The 18,418-nt window shown below is 39.4% G+C and overlaps 1 protein-coding gene across 3 annotated transcripts; it reads right to left on the reverse strand.

Annotated features, from left to right (window-relative positions):
* Nucleotides 1-518: 518 nt before the first annotated feature.
* ndel1b (nudE neurodevelopment protein 1-like 1b) lies at nt 519-15,741 on the reverse strand. 3 transcript variants are annotated; one of them, XM_082529599.1, is made up of 9 exons: nt 15,594-15,741; nt 5,933-6,029; nt 4,184-4,337; nt 3,499-3,647; nt 3,267-3,403; nt 2,990-3,157; nt 2,818-2,909; nt 2,529-2,674; nt 519-2,393 (listed from the first exon to the last, which is right to left on the reverse strand). In XM_082529599.1, exons 2-9 carry the CDS (start codon nt 6,016-6,018, stop codon nt 2,303-2,305), a joined length of 1,023 nt encoding a protein of 340 aa, XP_082385725.1. In that variant the 5' UTR covers nt 6,019-6,029; nt 15,594-15,741; the 3' UTR covers nt 519-2,302. The 3 variants fall into 3 exon arrangements, with proteins under 3 accessions (XP_082385725.1, XP_082385726.1, XP_082385724.1); XM_082529600.1 differs by lacking the exon at nt 15,594-15,741 and adding an exon at nt 14,141-14,256; XM_082529598.1 differs by lacking the exon at nt 15,594-15,741 and adding an exon at nt 8,213-8,401.
* Nucleotides 15,742-18,418: the final 2,677 nt, after the last annotated feature.

Consider the following 18,418-nt stretch of genomic DNA (forward strand, 5'->3'; position numbering starts at 1 on the left):
TTCTGTTTTTTTTTTTAAGATCTATGACAACACCAATATTTCACTGAATTAAAAGACAAATTGTACCATTGTGCAGTGTGACAAAAAGAACAAAACAAAAAAACCTTTGGGAAAACGATGCTTTGGAAAAGTAAAAGTAAGTGCTCTTTGTGCTGTGTAATCATGAAGCTCCTTTAAACCACTACCACCCTTCTAACCTGGGACACTGTTGAATGGTTAGTAATGGTGCTTTTCTATTCAGTTTGTGCACTCAAAGTTTTTTCTTATTACTAGTCTCATTTACACAGATGTTCAAATTATTGCTCATTTTCTATGTCGAACAAGTTGTAACCTTGTAACATTCTCACTCCTGATGGATGCGCTGGGTTTAATATCTTGTTTAAGGATACTTCAACACAAAGGCTGGAAGAGCCAGAGATCAAACCATCAACCTTCTGATTAGTAAACAAAACCACTATATCTTGATTCACTACTACTGTGTACATTTAAAAAAAAACAACAACAACAACAACAACACATCCATCATATCAATCTTTATTTAAACAATATGATATCATAATACAATGGGCTTAACCACCGTACAATAGTAAAACCCATTATCCGAACACATGCCATACAGAATCTGAAATAAATAGGACCTTATTGCCAAATGTCAATATCCACAAAGTGGTAGGCAAAATTGTCATCTATACAAGCTATACACCAACTATAGAACCAATTTAAGTAACAGGCTCCTATTGTGCCCCAAGTGGCATCAAATGATCAACTAACAATGAATACAAGTCTTTGTGTGAGCCTTTAGGGTGCAAATTGGTGACGCTGAAGAATTAAAGATATGTAAGTGAGGGGATGCAGAGCCAAATATGTAAAAATGTAAGTATTGCCAAAATAACATTATAGTTGTTGTTATTAATGCACCATAACTCCAGATAAAACTGAGGGAAAAAAAAAAAAATCCTTGAGTCAGTTTTAAGCAGTTTGATTTGTATGAGCCAAAAATGACACCCATCAATAATTAATAGCTGCTAACTCCTAACATGTCACAATGAGGTAATAAGCCTGGAACGACACAAAAAAAAAAAAAATCAATACATTAAATATTATAAAAAGGCAATACTGTTCTCTTGAAAAAACGTCAGTGGACGTCTGCAGAGGAATACACTCGACAGCAGCAGAAACCTGTAAATTCAGGTTTAACCCAGAGGGGAGAACAAGCTGATATTTCCACAAGCACTCCAGACATCAGCCAGTAACAAGAGGAACAACTGCAGCACGGCTACATGGCTTTAAACAGTCAACATTCATTTCGGTCATTCTTCAATTTAAACACATGCAAGAAAAAAATAAAATAAAATCATACAGGAAAATTTCACTTTAAAGTATACTGTGAGATAAATTAGTTAATGTGAACATATCCCTTTTTAAATATAGAAAAATCTAAACAGAAATTAGTTTAACTGTGCAATGCAATGAAACAGAAAAGGAAGGAAAGTTCAAAGGAAGCTGTGGTCTCTCATAGACCAGTTGTCAAGGATGAGTCTTCATATGAACTGTGGAATCACCTAGGTAACCGTGCCAGTTCAAAGTTGACATCTTAAGGTCAAAACATTGCAGTGACATTCATTCAAGCACAGTGCAGTACAGCTTTAGGCACAAGCAAGAAGAGAATGTGGTAGGAACACACACCAGTCAGCCACAACATTAAAACCACTAAAAGCTGATGTGAAAAATGATGATCACCTGGTTACGAAGCACTGTTCTGCTGCAAAGCCCCAGGTACTAAGCTTAACCTCATGGTATATCACTCCCTGATGGTAGTGCCCTTCCTGCTGGAGGAGAACACACCCAGCCACACTCCAAAACAGCTCCTAAACTGCCTGAGAAAGAGTATAAGGCATTGATCTCCAGAGTCCCCAGCTCCCAAACTTACTGAACATCTGTGTGGGAGGCACCAGAAACATCTGCTTCCCGTGCTCCCCAGACACCACAGCTGCTCCAGAAGCCCACCAGGTCCATGCCCCGATGGGTATATACACAATATAGGAAAGTGCTTTCAATGCTTTTTTGGCTGACTGGTGCAAATGACTGCACCTACTCACAGATGCACTTAGAGCTGCAAAACAGACACAAGCCTCTCTTGCACACACCGAGCTAAAAAATTCACACATCACTCCAGCTCTGTTTTCATTCACTCACACACACATACACACACACACACACATACACACCCTCTGTGTTCCCAGACTGTGTTGAGGAGATAAGAGTTTCTTTAGAGCTTTCTCTGGCTTGAGGAGCTCCTCAATCACACACTCAAAGGCAGCATGCCCGGTGGAGACAGGGCTCTGGATGGTGTCATGGAAGTCAAGGTGCTGGGGTCCAATCCATTAACAGTGCTGCAGATGTCAAAAGACATACTCAACATTAGCAAAGATATACACACAGCCGGGGCATCCGATTTTAACATCAAACTAAATAACAGAAGGACAAACAGACAGGGAAAGGAGAAAAGCACATGCTAAAAGACTTACGTTTTGTCGAAGTAGGTAGCATGTAGTGAGTGAGAGAAATTGGTGGCATTGCTGTTGAGAAGCATGCTTTTGTCTGTGGAGTAGTTTTTTCTTGCTGCCTGGTCTTTGGCAAAGTTCCTACAGGCAGCAAGTTTCGACTCCAAAGCCTAATGACAAAACAGGAAATCTCAAATTAGCATCATCATAATTATCTTTCCTTTTAGCGTCGCTGAAAAGACTTGCTCCTCAGTGCAACATGTGCAGAGCTGTTAAAATGTAAAGCCAAAACAGTAAAGTGAGTAACACCTACCCCGACTTTTCTCAGAAGGTCGCCAACAATGTTAAGAGCTGAGATTCTTGCAGAGGGAGTCAGAGACGAGTTACCGCAGCCGTTGGTCAGTGCTAGGACATATAAGCCAGAGTTAACTCATATTACAACTTTTACTCAAACAAGAGGAAAATGGAGTAGGAATAATTCTAACCTTTGGGGCTGATAAAAGAGTGCTCTATATTCTTTCCTACAGGTGTTGCTGGGAGGGATAAAGAGGCTTGTACAGCTGAATCAATCTTGTCTATGTCTAAAGTGGGTGAGCTGGGTGCTGACATCCTGTCTGTGGTCCTTTCGCGCACTGCCAGCTCCTGCCTCAGGTCTAAAGAAGGAAAACAAAAAAGAGAGAAAGTTAAGAAACACCGGCTCTTGCACAAATGATGCACGGCCCAGAAAGGGGAAGAATTCATTTATGTGGGCTTTATCTTTACCTCGTGCTTCATCTTTCAACCGCTGCACAGATACAAGGAGAGACTCTTTCTCATCCAGTTCACTCTCCAGAAAGGCATTCCTTTCAATTGCCTGGTTCAAACGGGTCTCAAAGTCTTCAAGAGACACTATTGTAGCCCTACACAAACAGTGATAAGTATTTTATGAGTGCTGACATGTTTGAGGTAAATGCTAGAATACAAACAGAATTTGCACATTGCACGTCATTCTCACCTTTTTGCTCTCTCGAGGTCATCGTTGGCCTGTTCAAGCTCTCGGACATATTTATGGAGTTGATCCTTGATGCTGCGAGTCTGTCCCAGGTCGTCCTCTAGCAAAGAGATCTGTTTATAACTCTGGGCATATTGCTGCTCCAGCTTTTCCTGGAAGACATGGAAAATGTGCAGATAAGAGAATAGTGAGTCTATAAAGAGAAACAAGGACAACAAAGACGCTACTTGATGAGGAATCTAGTTTAAAAATAACGTTTTATCCACTACAAAGATCAGCATCAGTCAGAACGAATCTCAGGACGGTCACAAGGTTTCAAAGAACATCGTTGTCCGACAGTTGTTAAAGGAAGGCATAATTTATGAGCTCTCTGGTGTAGTTGTACAGTACAGTCACCAATGTGCATAACCAAACAAGCACACTGAAACCAGTGTTCATGTCTACTGTGATAAGAACTAGGCTTGCCTTGCAGTTTTCTATTTTCTTCTTCTTTATCCTGACATCCTATTAAGAAGTGCTGGAGGATTACCTAAGAAAACCCAGATTAACACCTACCATACAAATGAGGCATTAGACCTTGTGTGCAGGATCCAACAAAGATCAGATAACCTCTTAGGTAATCACAAATGACTTTATTAGTGTTCTAGCCAAAGGTAAACGCTAAATGAAGATCAAAAAGGCCCGTTACCTTGAGGTTGGAAACCTCATTCTTTAGCCTCTCGTTTTCACTCTGTAGGTCTCGAAGACGTTGTTCAGCTTGACCAAGTTGTGCCTCCAACTCAGCTTCCAGTTCTCTGCTCCCCTCCTGGAACTCCTGCAACTCCTCTTGGGCTTCATGGCAACTAAATGGCAAAAATACAGAGAGAGTGGGTAAAACCATAAACGGTCATTGTGATAAAAGCTTTCCTGTTCATCGTCCCCCATTCAGTTCTGCACAGCTAACCGGCTGAATGACTGTGCCTATGAGCTCTAGAAAACTGACAGACCTTTGTCCTGCAAGCTGAGCCAAGCCAAGCATGTTCTAGCAGCTTTCTACCCCACTAATGGCCAGAAATAAACCTGTATGAAAGCCAGTTACAGGTTCGTATTTGTAGTCTGGCCTCTGTCAAAGAGGAAATAAGGGTTCAGCTCAGCATTGTCGAGTTAAGCATTCTAAATATACAGCTCTGAAGAGACAGCTGAACTGTGACAGTAGCTGGTTCAAAAATAGGTGAGAAGAACAGGCATGCTGCCATGCATCTCCAGAGTGGAACAGGTTAAAGGTCACAAGCAGGGAAAAAAAACAGGAGGATAAAAGTTATGAAACAGGATGTTTTTACACACTAAATATTGCATAAAATAGTAATTATTTGTAAATGCATTTATGTAAAGGTAGAAAAGAGAGGAAAAGGCTTCTTAATATAATTTATTTTTCTCCTGCCGAGCTGACACTTGGTAACACTGGTCAGCTGACTCTGTGCTGGGATAATGCCTTCACAGTGGCTCCACAGAGCACTGAAATGCATGAATCAGTTGTTGTGTGTTCGACACATACCAGCATCACACATGGTGCTTGATCAGCAAACACAGGGCCCTGTAACATAACTATGTAACCCTAATAGATTAAATTGGCCAATAGTATTCCATACATCAGAATGAAAAAAAAGTTCTATTAATGATAATGATAAACAATGTTGCGGTTGCCTTGTAAATAAACTCAAAATAAAAAGTTTAAAAATATCACTTCAGTGGAAGGATATTCTGAGAAAATGCATGCCCTAAAAACTGCAACACACTATGGCAAATCTACTTGAAGCCACTTTTCTTTCCATGCACTGATGTTTTTTTCCACCATGTGCCCACAGGAATGTCTCAAAGTAAGCAGGACTTTAACCCCTGCTGTGCACTTTTACACTTCTTCTCATAGACTGTACATCCACAAATAGGAAAGGAAGACTAAACAAATGTCAAATGACACTCTTAAGTGACACTAATGCCCATCCTGTGGCCTGTGTCATTTCCTATTGAGTAAACCATGAAGTTTGTCAGTGCTGATTTCATTACTCTTTTCTGGCCATTTGCCTTATACGGCTAAACACAGCCTGTGTGGAAACTTTTGGCACAAAGTTATTATGTAATCACATCTTTCAAAACTACTGCGCAAACCACATAGTCAGCAAAACAAAGCAGCTGCTTATTATGCAAGGATGAGCATCTACTGTCCCCAAAAGCTGTCTTTCATCTTATGCTATATTTGAAGAATCGCTGTCATTCGATTTCCAACTCCGCTTTCTTTCAAGACAGTATGTTATGTAACCTAATTTTGGCTTAATATCAAACTGAAATGAAAAACTCACACAGGCCTGTTCTTTGAAGAAATGAAGCCATACACACCAACTCATACCATAAATAAATTCAGGCATGCATTGCTGTCAGATGCGACACAAATGCCACCTACCTTTTCTTATATTTGAGGGCTTGGGACTTCCAGTAATCAACCTCCTCATCCTTTGACGAAAATTTGGGAATCATCTCTGTGTCCATGTCAGGGCAACCTGAGGATTGAAGGCACATTTGTATTACATTTACAGATTTTTTCAGTTAGATTAGAATTAGTAAACGGACAGCTCAGCAGTTTTGCCATTTGCATCCTCTGACATGTTAAATCAAGCGGCGCACATTCCGTTCTTATCTCAGAGCAGAGCCACCATCAAACATTCTCCTCATTCATCACTGGAGAAGAAAGGCCCTATCTCAGCGACAGACCATCCTGACCGCGTAACCCTGTGGGATGAGGTCGTCCATCCTCAGTTACTCATAAATCAACAATGCTAAGAACCCCCCCCAACTTAAGTACAGTTTGAAGCAATTACTTCCAAATACCACAAATAATTGATAATAACGTGTGCTCAGTGTGCCAATGCCTTTATATACCTGGGAAATCTTCAGTGTTATGTGCATTAAATTATTAAGTTTTAACCTCTTAGCTCGCTCAACTCATGCAACCTCAACATGACGAGTTCATTTGCTAAAAAGATCAACATGTGAGTCCAGTTCTTACATTTTTCGCAAGTGGGTACGTTTTTCATCTTCCTTCCTGTTTGCAGAGTTACCACTTTAACAGACAGTCGTTCCTCTTTTCTGGTGAGCAATTCAACTCTGATGTATATGGACCTACGCAGCTGTTGTCAGGGAATCATTAAACACATCTGGAAAGAGCTGCTGTTGGCTTCATGTGTGGGTCTGGTGAAACAGCTGCCAAAACCAGCACTACCACTGCTGTAGCCCCGGGAATATTTATAATCTGGCCCTGGATTTTAAGGATTTCCTGCAGATAGGACCAGCAGCAAGTGGACATGACACAGGAAAACCCTGAGCTGAAATCAAATGTGCTCTGATTTTTGTGTAAACTGCCTCGACAAAAGTCTCCTATAAAATAAATAAATAAAGAGAATCTAGTGGCTTGCTTGGCTTGGGCCTGGGTGTTGCTTCTAAGTCTAGACTCAGAGAGATGATGACTTTGACTGCAGTTTCCTTTACAGCATTCCTCAGAGATGCCGTCATGAACAGCTTCCCGTCTATAAGACCCTCACGTGTCAGCGCGCTGCAGACCATAATAACGAGGGGGTAACAGAAAGTAAGGGAAATTTTTCAAAGCTTCCTCTGACAAAACATGCTGGATGTCAGGAGACCAGACACAACACTCTAGGGAAGTACCTAAAAAGTTTCTTTTGATTTACTAGACAAAGATCAAACACTACACATCTCTCTCAATGCTAGGATACAGAGGCTTGAAAGGGATCTGGTGCTTTCTGCTAAATCTTGTAGCCCATCAAAGCCCTACACAGGACAATAACCCAAAGTCATATCCTGTACCAGGTAAAAGCAGAGACAGTCAGAACAGGATAGCTCCTGTTATTTTTCATTTCCTTTGGATAGCTCTCTGGTTCATCCCTGGATCTGTTTGTCTACTGCAACAACACCGCTACAGACATGGCCCGAATCCAGCAAAGATCTGGAAATTACAGACAAGGGAAGGCAAGTAAAGAGAGTGCTTCCTTTTCCACATTTGTGTCTCTGTTGATGCTGACAAAGTCACTTTTCCCCCCTCCTGTACAGAAAAATCCTACATTTTTCTTCAGATTCCTTCTTGAAGTTTTGCTGGTTTGTATAGCTTTATAGGGTGTGGTGGCACAACCCCTGCCCTGGGTCCATATTTTGGTCTCCATGTTATGGATTAGCCCACCATACAGACAAACATGTTTAATGAGACAAAAAAAAGCGTAAGATTCAATAAAAAGCATGAGACCAAGAACCTCTTATCGATTATGTGACGGCTGGTATTGATCTCAAATGTATCAAAAGGTCTAATTCAGCCCAGCAGCTACAGGCTGTGATTTAACGACGCTGATGATTTTTAGACGTTTGAACGTGTCGGTATCTGATAGTGGGAGGTATGACCGCACAGAGGCTCGGGCTCACGCCAAAAACTGTCGGCTCGCTCTCGCGTTACAAGTAAAAATGCAGCACACAGAACGAGCGGGATTTAAAGGTGTATGAAGCAAACATTTAAGGTGACACTTCTCGATATTTATCCCGAAATAACCATATAATCTTCGTAACGTTTAGGAGAGTAGTCTAAAAAACACACACACAAATGCCTCGACAGCTGGTTACACGGACAGGTCAAACACTAAAAACGCGTTAGAGGTCAAATTTAAGAGATTTAAACGGCTACCTGCTCATGTCAAGTCGGTCTACTGTTGTCTTCCGTAGCAGCGAGTCGATTTCCAGCCGGTAAAACACCCAACGATAAGCAGAGCTCCTCTTTGCCGGGCCTCGGGTGATACTGACGTTTCCCAATGAGGTAACTGAGCTCTGTTTAGGAAATTGCCAACGCGTCTCCCGGAACCAACGTAAATCCTGACAGGGGCGTACGTGATGACGTGATTTCACGTTACATCACACGTAGGCCTGCTCCTGAAATAGATCTTCGCGATTTAACCACACCACACCCTTTTTTCGGACTGAACCTCCACTAAACAATAACTTTTTTTTTTCTATTCCATGAAATGTCGTCAAATAAATAGGCATGATTATCAAACCCCTGCCTATCAAACAATTCAAGAAGAAAAAAACAACAAAAAGGGCAAATATCAAACATAAAAAAAAAATAAATTAAAAAACTTAAGTAAATAGCATGTAAAGAAAAAATTGTTCTTTTTCACACAAACTACATAAATGACTTAAGCTTAAAGCAATCTCAAACTTACAGTACATGGACAAATATCATTGATTATCATGAAACGAACTAACGAATATATAAGATAACAAATATATGTGATAAAGATATCTTTGATGCTTCGTCAGCTTTATTTGTAAAACTGCTTAGTACTGTGATACCTTAGATTGGCCTCTTGTACACCAAGTGATGTGGCCTTTTTTTAAATCTCAAATTATTATTATTTATAACATTTATGTGAACTGTGGTGATACAAGAGAACGGAATACCAAATTGGGACAAGACAGTTCAAGAAACCTTTTTAATTTGAAATCATATATCTATGTTCGTCTTGATAGGATGTACCTTTGAAATAGGTCTAGGTGACAGGCCTAGGTGGTGTGACCCACTACAATGGTCCTGATTTCTCAAGTGGCACCTTGGGAAAATGAATTGTGTTCCTGATGGATAAATATTGAAAATCTTTGAAGAATACTCATAAAAAGCCCCATATGACAACTGAAACTGGAACAAAACACGCAAACCAAAACTTCACAACCAGGGGAACCAGTCAGTCACGTCACTGTTCCCACTGGCAACAGGACCTGTTTTACATAGCAGCTCGTCTCTCCACCTCAGGGAGGATTCTGATTTGCCTCCACTCCAGGTGTAGGTGAGGGAGAGTCAGGGAACAGGAATCGGAAATGACTATTCAAAACAAAAGCAACCTTGAAAATTGTCTTAAAAAGCACTGTACGTGATTTTAAGGGCTTTTGTAGTGCCCTGTCATAACACACGTGGTCTTACGTAATATGCTGTAAACAGATGTTACATATATACAAAGGAATTTTTAACTAACACTGGTAAATTAAGTTAATTGAGGGTTATACCATCATGGTTAAATGTTTTACATAATCTTATAGTCCGAGTTGCCTTTGAAACATTTACATTAGTATTTCATTCTTTGCTTGTTAAACACAGAATACTAACAGGACTTGTTAAGGGCCCCTGGATCCAACCTGGGGTGGATTTCTTACTTGCCTCTATGTTGTGACCTACCTGCCTTACTCATCTCGATCATGGAGGTGGCACATTTGTGCCAAAGGAATGGAAAAGTTCCAGCAGGGATAAATGCAGTTCTGGAAATTGTCTAAGAATAGACTATGCCTGATTTTCAGACTCTATAGATGTGCCTATAATTTTTAGAGTATATAATTTATTTAATATTTATGTACTAGTGTGTCCAATTGTTAAAGATTGCCACACTAAGTAATCCCTGCTGCTACAGATTCCTGACCTCTTTTACCATGCAGCTTTCCCCTCTACCCCAGTGGGGAATTCCCTCATGACAGGTTACCCAATTCCAATGACAACATAAATAATTCATTTCTACACTCAAATACAGCACATATGAACACTTTAGAAAATAGTGCCCAAAATGTAAGACTGTAAGAAAACAATGTGTAAAACTGTTCTTTAAAACATAACATCTTTGTTCATTCACAGATTTTGTTTTAAATTGTAGAACACTTGTTAAAAACAGATAAAAAACAAGAGCTTTTCTGCCATTGTCATCTATTACTTAATTGCTTTAATATGGTATGAATAATCAATCAGTAGGAAAAGGTGTAAAACCTATGAAAGCACAACTGAAAGTCCAAAAGTTTATGCCACTTATCTGTGAGCTTTTTAAAATGTTTTTGTTAAACCCCCAAAAACAAATTAAGAAAATATCGGTTTTCTACGGTCGTTGGTTTTCTCCGGGAGATAACAGACCATTCATGACCCTAGTCGGGCATGATGAACACTAGAGGTCGCTAAAATTTAACTCCAAACAAAAGTTGATCAGTTGCTTTTCAGTTTTTTTTTTTAAAAGCGTGTAAAAACAAGTATCAAATTGTATAGATATCTAATTAAAATAATTACATTCATAAACTGTCAGTTTTTCTGATGACAGCTCGTTGGGGACGCTTTTTATCTACAATAAGTCAAATATTAATGTGTAATATTTGTTGAAGACATTTCTTTGTTATGGAAAAAATATTAAAATCATCATGAACAATACGAGTGGTTATTTCTAGAACTTTGTGTATATAATTTGGCATTTATCAAGACAAGATTGTTGATTCTTGCTGTCCTGTGAACATCATCGGCGTGGTGACGTTTATTTGTTTGCCGTTTTCGCGGTCGCCTCGTGATTGAGAATATCGCCAGGTAAACTCGTGACAGTTTTTAATGTTTTATTGTTCAAGTGCAATAAGCCTGTGTTTAAGGTGACCTCACAAATGTTGCAGATTATATATTCAGTGTTTATTTGCTGGTTTGTCGGTAGCGGCTCATGAAGAGCAAGTTTGCCACACATCTTTTTCACCGTCACCAGTTAATCTGTTCCAGATTAACTGGATTTGCTTTTCAAGAGCTGCTACCGACAAATCAGCAAAAAAACAAAAAAACAAAAAACAAACAAAAAAAACCAAAAACGCCAAAGATATCATCTGTGACCCTTGTGAGGTTAACTCAAACACACCCCGTCAGTCTTGATGCTGTTGAACAACAAAATGTTTAAAAATATTGCGAGTTTACCTGGTGATATTCTCATGCACAACGCGATCGCGAAAACAGCAAACAATTAACACCACGCCGATGTTGTTCACAGGACAGCAAGAGTAGACGATCGGGAGAATCGAGTCGTCGTTATCGTCCCCCTCGTACGTTTTATTATTCTGATTTCAGCGTTTTAACTTCTCAACTAAAGCGTGCAGTTTACTTTGTGTGAACTAACATGGACTCGAATCAACCAGCGCCACCTCTGGCCAAGTGCCATAGCCTACAGCCAAATCAACTTGTGACACATCTGCAGCTGGCTCTATCACCACTTTGAATTCTTTTCATGCACAATACACTTGTAACAAAAGAAAACCCGTTGAACTACATGAAATGCAGTTTTGCTTATTTTGAGCTTATCATACGCTTGAAGATTCCAAAATCAGCACTGCTTTTGTTTATATCATTTCACAGCAAAAACATTTGTATTCAACAAATATATTACAGATTGTTTGACTACTGTTGTCACAACACATTCTGTCAGCACAGTCAGCATTCATATGTCTATCCCTATTGTGGAATATATTTTCAATGACCTTTCCCAGGTATGTCGTGCCAGTGGTGAGAGAAGCTCAGGTGCAGAAACTGATCAGTGTGTAAGATAACCAAATTGATACCATTAGACGGAAACACCTTGAATGGGTTACTTAAACATCACTGGGTGAAATGTCACATTGATGCACCAACAGAAAACGTATAGTTCAGGTAACCTGCATGCCTTTGCACTTTAAAGAGACTGGAGCCCCTAAAGGACACATGAAAATATAGACTGATTCACAGATAAGGCTTTTGCACAGAAAACTACATTACCTGCACATTTGAACATGTTTAATTGCGTCACTCAACAGCCTGACGTCAGATGAATGACTCTGACAATCTAATTTTTCCTGCAGATTGAATGTACCTTCTGTGTAAATTGGTACCATGCAGTGTTTGTGGACTTCCCCTGTAAAGAAGGCGACTACAAATGTGTGCATGCCAAATAAACATGGGGGGGGGGGGGAAAAAAAAAAAAAAAAAAAAAGGAGATCCCTGTGGTCTTTGCTTAATGACTGTTTTTAGTGTTGACAATCTACATTGCTGGCATTACATCTTTCAACATGTCTGTGGGTGAATTTGAATGCACTAGGTGTAAGTGCAGCCACTCAGTCTCTACTCAGTGTGACCATATGCAGGTGCAGATGTGTCACAAGTTAATCTAGTAGTAGGCTATGGCACTTAGCCACAGGTGGCAGCAGTGGACTGACGCTCCATTGGAGACTGGTCCAGCTGCTATGTGATAGTGGATCTGCTACAAATTGAAGATCATATGCAAGCCCTTAGCCCTTGCATTATGTTTAAAAAAAAAAAAAATTGATTTTGTTGCGGGTCATTTTGACCCGTAGTGAGTAAATCCACTCAGAATTGTCAAAAAACTGCAATAAAACAATAGCAACTTTATTTTCCATTACATAAACATGTAGGACAGACATACAGTTTGACTTTACATAACTATTTTTAGGAACAATTTGGTAAAGGTTTTTCCTTCCTACAAACACATTTCTTTTGAACTTGCCCGATGTTCTCGGTTTTTCAATGTTCAACATTTTCAATTTTGTCCACATGATGGACAGAATGTAACTGTGTGCTTTCTGCAGATGTACTTCTTGCATTTCTCACAAAAAGTGGTTGTTTTAAAACATGAATCTTCCTAACTTAGATTTAAAACAAAATTTCTATGTCTAGTCCAGACTCAAAAACAGATGACAAACCAATCGACACGCCTGAGCCACTCACTTTCTTAAATCCACTCACTCTCACTGGCTCTGTTTATTACTAATCACTGTAACTGCCATCTCCTTACAAATGTTTACTGGATTAACCACACTTATACAGACTGTCTATAACTACCAACATAGTCTTATTTTTCCAAGGCGTATTTCATTGTTATGGAAAAAGAATATTAAAATCACGATGACCAATTGGAGTGGTGATTCCTATTACTTTGTGTATGTAATTTAACATTTTTTGTTTTAACAGATGTAGGCCAAAAATAAATACATGATATCATTTCATTAATGTCAAAGGTTTGCATGACGCACAAACAGACACAATTGAAAGGTACAGAGGTGGCGCTGGTTGATTCGAGTCCATGTTAGTGCACACAAAGTAAACTGCACGCTTTAGTCGTGAAGCAAAAACGCTGAAAGCGGAATAATAAAACAGGAGGGGGACGTTTCCCCAGCAAGAGGAAAATACTACTAAAATTTATACATACACCTGTAGTCAACCATTTTTTTACATTTGCCAACCTAATTCAGTAAATGCACAAAGAGAATTTAGAAATGTAATTATTGTCAAGAGTGAACAAGCACTGATAGTGTAATCTACAGCTGTGGCCAAACGTTTAGAGAATGAGAAGTGTTGTTTATTTACAAAGTTTGCTGTTTCAGTGATAGTTGTACATCACTTCAAACAGAGGTGATCCAGTAATGCTGCACTAATGAATTAGACTAACTATTCACTTTAGCTAAAGTTATTAAGTTAGCTAAAGAGTTGGGATGCTGTGTAAGACATAAATAAAGCTAAAATACAAAGGTTTGGGCCCCGTTTTGCATGTTTCCCTACTGTAGGGGTCTCTGCAAGCATACAGAGGGGGTACTCTGAGAGGGTACAAGATGACAACTTTGGAATTCTACTAGAAACAGTCGATCATATTTGTTTGTCAAAGCTGAATTCAGGGCAAACTACGCTAAATTAGCGTTTTTAGCTAACAGCTACAATAAGCATAAAAGTTACTGTACAGCTATCATTTGTTAACATGACGCTTGTTCTTATACATGTAATACATTTATTACCAACCTGAGAGTTTATCCGCTGGTCATTCGACATGACGAATGACTTCTGAAGTCTTAATTCAGCTCAAGACGCTGTAGATTCCCGTCAGTAACACTTTCGGTCCGCTAGTAAAACTTAGTTCTATTAATCTGCGCTTGAACCGGATGTAAGTTCCAAAAAACTGAATTTTGGAACTGAAATTGAATTGTAGAACTGAAACTGAATGGTGAGAAGTGAAACTGAAATTATTCGAGAGCTGAATTTTTAAAGGATAAAATGCAGTTTCAATTTAGTGATGATCATTTTCAAACCATAAATTCAATTTCAAATTAGACTAATTCAAATTCAGTTTTCAAAAGCATTCATTCAAGTTACAATTCAGATTCAATCTGAGCAATTCAAATTCAAATTGAACTTATTCAAATTCAGTTTCTGATGGCACAGATTTCTGCCCATACTCAGGTTTTTATAATCAGCAACCAACTGAAACCCACGACACGCAACGATACTGCTGTCACTAGGGCTTCCTAAATGAGACTGCATTTGCCTGGTAGTGGTGATTTATTCACACTGGCACTTCAGACAAATTAAGGTAACGTGAAAAACAAGATTACTAAACATCCAGTGTGCTGTAATCTCTCTACCAGACATCAGGCGAAATGATGTGTGGTTGCTCTCCATTACAACTCAGTCATCAACATGCTGGTGACCATCAAATGCTGAGCCCTGTCTTCTGATGTGTTACAGCCATAAAGACACCAGAAGCCCTCAAGTTTCTTACAGCAGACAACCCACACGAAGAACTGACACAGGAGCATCATATAGCGGCACTGGTGCAGTTCACAAGTCCAGTATTAAAAAAACAACCCCCCCCCCCCCCCCCAAAAAGGCTGATTTCCTGCCAAAACCTTTGACTTCTCCACAGAACGGTTTTGTCTTCAAATAGGCTCCAAGTCTGGTTAACAGAGTTTTGAATGTTTAAAGCAATGTGGTTTTCAAGAAGCAGACAGAACAAATTAAGGTTTAAAAGCCCACTGAGCCCAAGCTCCATAAGTAGCAAACCCATTCCCTAACTAGTCTCAACCCTAGTCTTCAGACAGATACTTGTGGTGGGTACTTATGCACTGATTCCACCAGAGCCAAAAGGCAACCAGAAACTGGCAACCTTCTGGTAACCAGGGAAGTGCTCCCAAGACACTTTCTTTAGCCACGTTCTCCATTGCAATAAAGTGAAAACAAGCTGGTTGATCTCCTATTGAGATCAGCCCCTTCAACCTACAAGAGGAGCTTGGCTCATGTCTAATATAGTATACAAATACAGGCCATTTACTCAGTAATAGATACAAAAGGCTTTTGACAAAAATCTTTGAAAACCCAACAAAATAAGGACTACAGCCAGAGTCCTCAAAAGCAGAAATATTGACAAACGCTAAAATGACAAGTCAAATTGGTCATTATCAGTAAATAACACTCAAACCTTAACGAATGAATTGAAGACACAAGCGGAGACACCAGGTATGCGGAGACACCAGGTATACCGATCCACACAAGAGCTTGACTGAAACAAACCAGCACCAATTCTAAACTAAACCACCAGCCCCACCAAAGAAAGTTGATGTCACACCAACTGAGAATAGACAGCAGTGAACACATGATCCAGCTTTTAAAGACTGAAGGCTCAGGTGAACTGGATTAACTGATGACCATCTAATTTCAGCTAATTACCCTCCAGAGTTTGAAGAGTGGGAGGGGCTCCACACTGAGGTTCATTTATACATAAAACTAACAGAATTAAGTTCTCCTCCCAGTGTATTAAAAACTATATTTTTATTGAGCTCATTTGTCATTTCTTTAATCAAGTACTTTTCATAGTTTTGATTCTTATTCATCTTATAATGGCAGTATTTCAATCTTTTAAACCTGTTTAAGTCTAAAAATATATATTTAAATCAAAAGACTAAATGTGTTTTGCTTCTTTATAAAAAGTTAACATTTATCACATTTTCACAGGTTAACTCTGACCAGTCATAACAGTCCATTTCACACACATCTTTATATCATCCACTGCTGAGAAACTTCTGAAACATGAAGAAACTTTCCTCAACGTCAAACTGCTCTGGTTGAAAATTGTGAAGAAACAGACCACCTGTATATAATAGTTGTGTTTTTCTAGCTTTTCTTTTTGTTGTATAAAGATTTTCCTCATTGCTGCACAAAATGTAACTATTGAGGATGCCGTCACTTCATGTTGCAAATAGAGCTGGGCGATAGAACGATAACGATATGTATGTATATGTATTGCTGTGTGGTTGTTGTTGAAATGGTTTTGTGAGCTTTAATCTGAGAATCTGGCGTTTCTGGCAAAACACAGTTATATTTAAAAGTCGATTCAGGATTTAATGAATTGATATCGCTTTATTCAAGCTACTCACCTCACACTTCCACCTACACTTTCAACTGGACCACGGCCGATCAGAGAGGTCCCGCCCCTTACTATCTCTGATTAGTTTAGTCTGATTTGTTGTTGACCACAGGGAAGGTTGCAGATTATTTTTTTTTTTTGCTACCCGAACAGTTGGTCGCACAGGTGCAACCAAATATGCCACCGTGAGATAAAAAAAAATCAGCACTACTAGGCAAAAGAGGCCTCCACAGATGAGCTGATACGCCGTACACCCCGGAGCACGGTCCTCGGTTATATTGACAGTAGTACAGTTGTCTGTGGTCTGTCTTCCTTGCCTGTTTCCAGTGGAAATATGCGATTCACTTGCAGTAACTGTCTGTTCAGCGCCTTGCTGAGAAATTTCTCTCAGGTGTGGTGACACCCAGTTACCTCCGTGGCACACAGCACCTGTGGAGGTGTGCGGCACTAACTGAAAACAACCCACAGGGAGAAGAAGAGGGGCCTCCTGTGTGTGGCCTTCATCTGCTGCCAGGTTTTCGCCGTCTTCCTTCTGTTCATCATGATTAGTGGGGTGACAGCAGAGAGGACAAACGATGGATCCTTCAGTCTGAGCGACCACCAGTATTTTACTCAGGCAGTCCTGGCAGAGGACATGCCTGCAGACCAATGTGCTTTTTGCAGCCAAAATAGTTTCAAAGCATATGGAGCCCTCCTGTGAGGCCTCGTGTCTGTTTTCCTGTGTCAGTGCCATTTTCCTGTTCTAGAATTTGTAGGTCACTTGTACACTGCAGTGCTCTTCAAGTTCTTCTGTTCTCAGCACAAGACTTTCTGTCCTTTTTTAATTGTATAGGGAGCAGGGGCCTGTACAAAGTGATGGGAAGGGGTGGCACCGACCCCACCCTCAACCACTTTCCCAAATCTGATGTCTTGACTTGGTGACCCACTAAAATTCACTAAAATTTTGAAATCATAAATAACATAATGTTTTGTAATTACATTTTTATCAAATATTTTAAAAAACATTACATATTTAAATGCAGTTTTCCCCTGAAATGCTTGAAAATGGTTCAGTCCAATCCCCAACTCTAAACACAGCTGTATGAGTGTTGTTGAGCCAGTATCTCTGGTAGTGAACCCTCAAAGGTTATCAATGTTGTTTGTACCTGAATGTGTTCGTATTTTAACCCTTTAAGACCTACCATAGAACCAAGTCCGCTAGAGCTTATAGTATATTTTTACATGCTGTGGAGCCATTTTTTGGAGCATTTCAAGTTGCTGTACATCAATACAACTATTATAGCCCAAATTTTAATAATATGTCTGCATTAAGTGCATAGTAATTACATAAATTGCAAAAAAGTGCAATAAACTACAAAAAAATTGAAAATCGTTTTTGATTTTTTAACATATATTTCTAGTTAAAGAAATTTAAGAGGCTTATCCCTCAAAACTGTAAATACAAAAAAGTTGCACAAACTAGTTTCCCACCAAAGGAAATTTATTTTAAGTGTCTTCATAGTTTTATTTTTGAGATACACCAATTTTCATTTACTGCAGGAAAAACGAAAAAATATATTATAGTGCAAATTTGCAAAATAACAGCATATGCATCAAAATAAAACATTTCCAGCAGTGCAATATGAGTCCTCAGCATCCCAGAAACAACACAGAAAGTCATAAAGTCAAACATAACTTTTAAAAACACAAGTATAGGCTCATAAGGCCACGATGGTAAAAAACGACATTTCCGCAAAATGACGTCACTTCCGGTTTCGGGCAGGTCATGCGGTCATGTGATAGTTCACGCTGATGGACGTAGGAAGTGTTACAAACAGCTGATCGGATCGGCAAAGCGTGTTTCTGGAATATTATGTTTTTGTTGCTGCAAGTGCTTTTTA

Source organism: Aulonocara stuartgranti (assembly GCF_965226115.1).
Source record: "Aulonocara stuartgranti genome assembly, chromosome: 4".
Lineage (NCBI taxonomy): Eukaryota > Metazoa > Chordata > Actinopteri > Cichliformes > Cichlidae > Aulonocara > Aulonocara stuartgranti.

What these genes read in the sequence shown, in the direction of transcription:
- ndel1b (XM_082529599.1), bottom strand. Translation starts at nt 6,018, where the DNA reads ATGGACACAGAGATGATTCCCAAATTTTCGTCAAAGGATGAGGAGGTT. An exon ending in CTCTTTTATCAGCCCCAAAG is followed by an intron (nt 2,910 to 2,989) that starts GTTAGAATTATT and finishes TATATGTCCTAG; the next exon opens with CACTGACCAACGGCTGCGGT. An exon ending in ACCTTCTGAGAAAAGTCGGG is followed by an intron (nt 2,675 to 2,817) that starts GTAGGTGTTACT and finishes TTTTGTCATTAG; the next exon opens with GCTTTGGAGTCGAAACTTGC.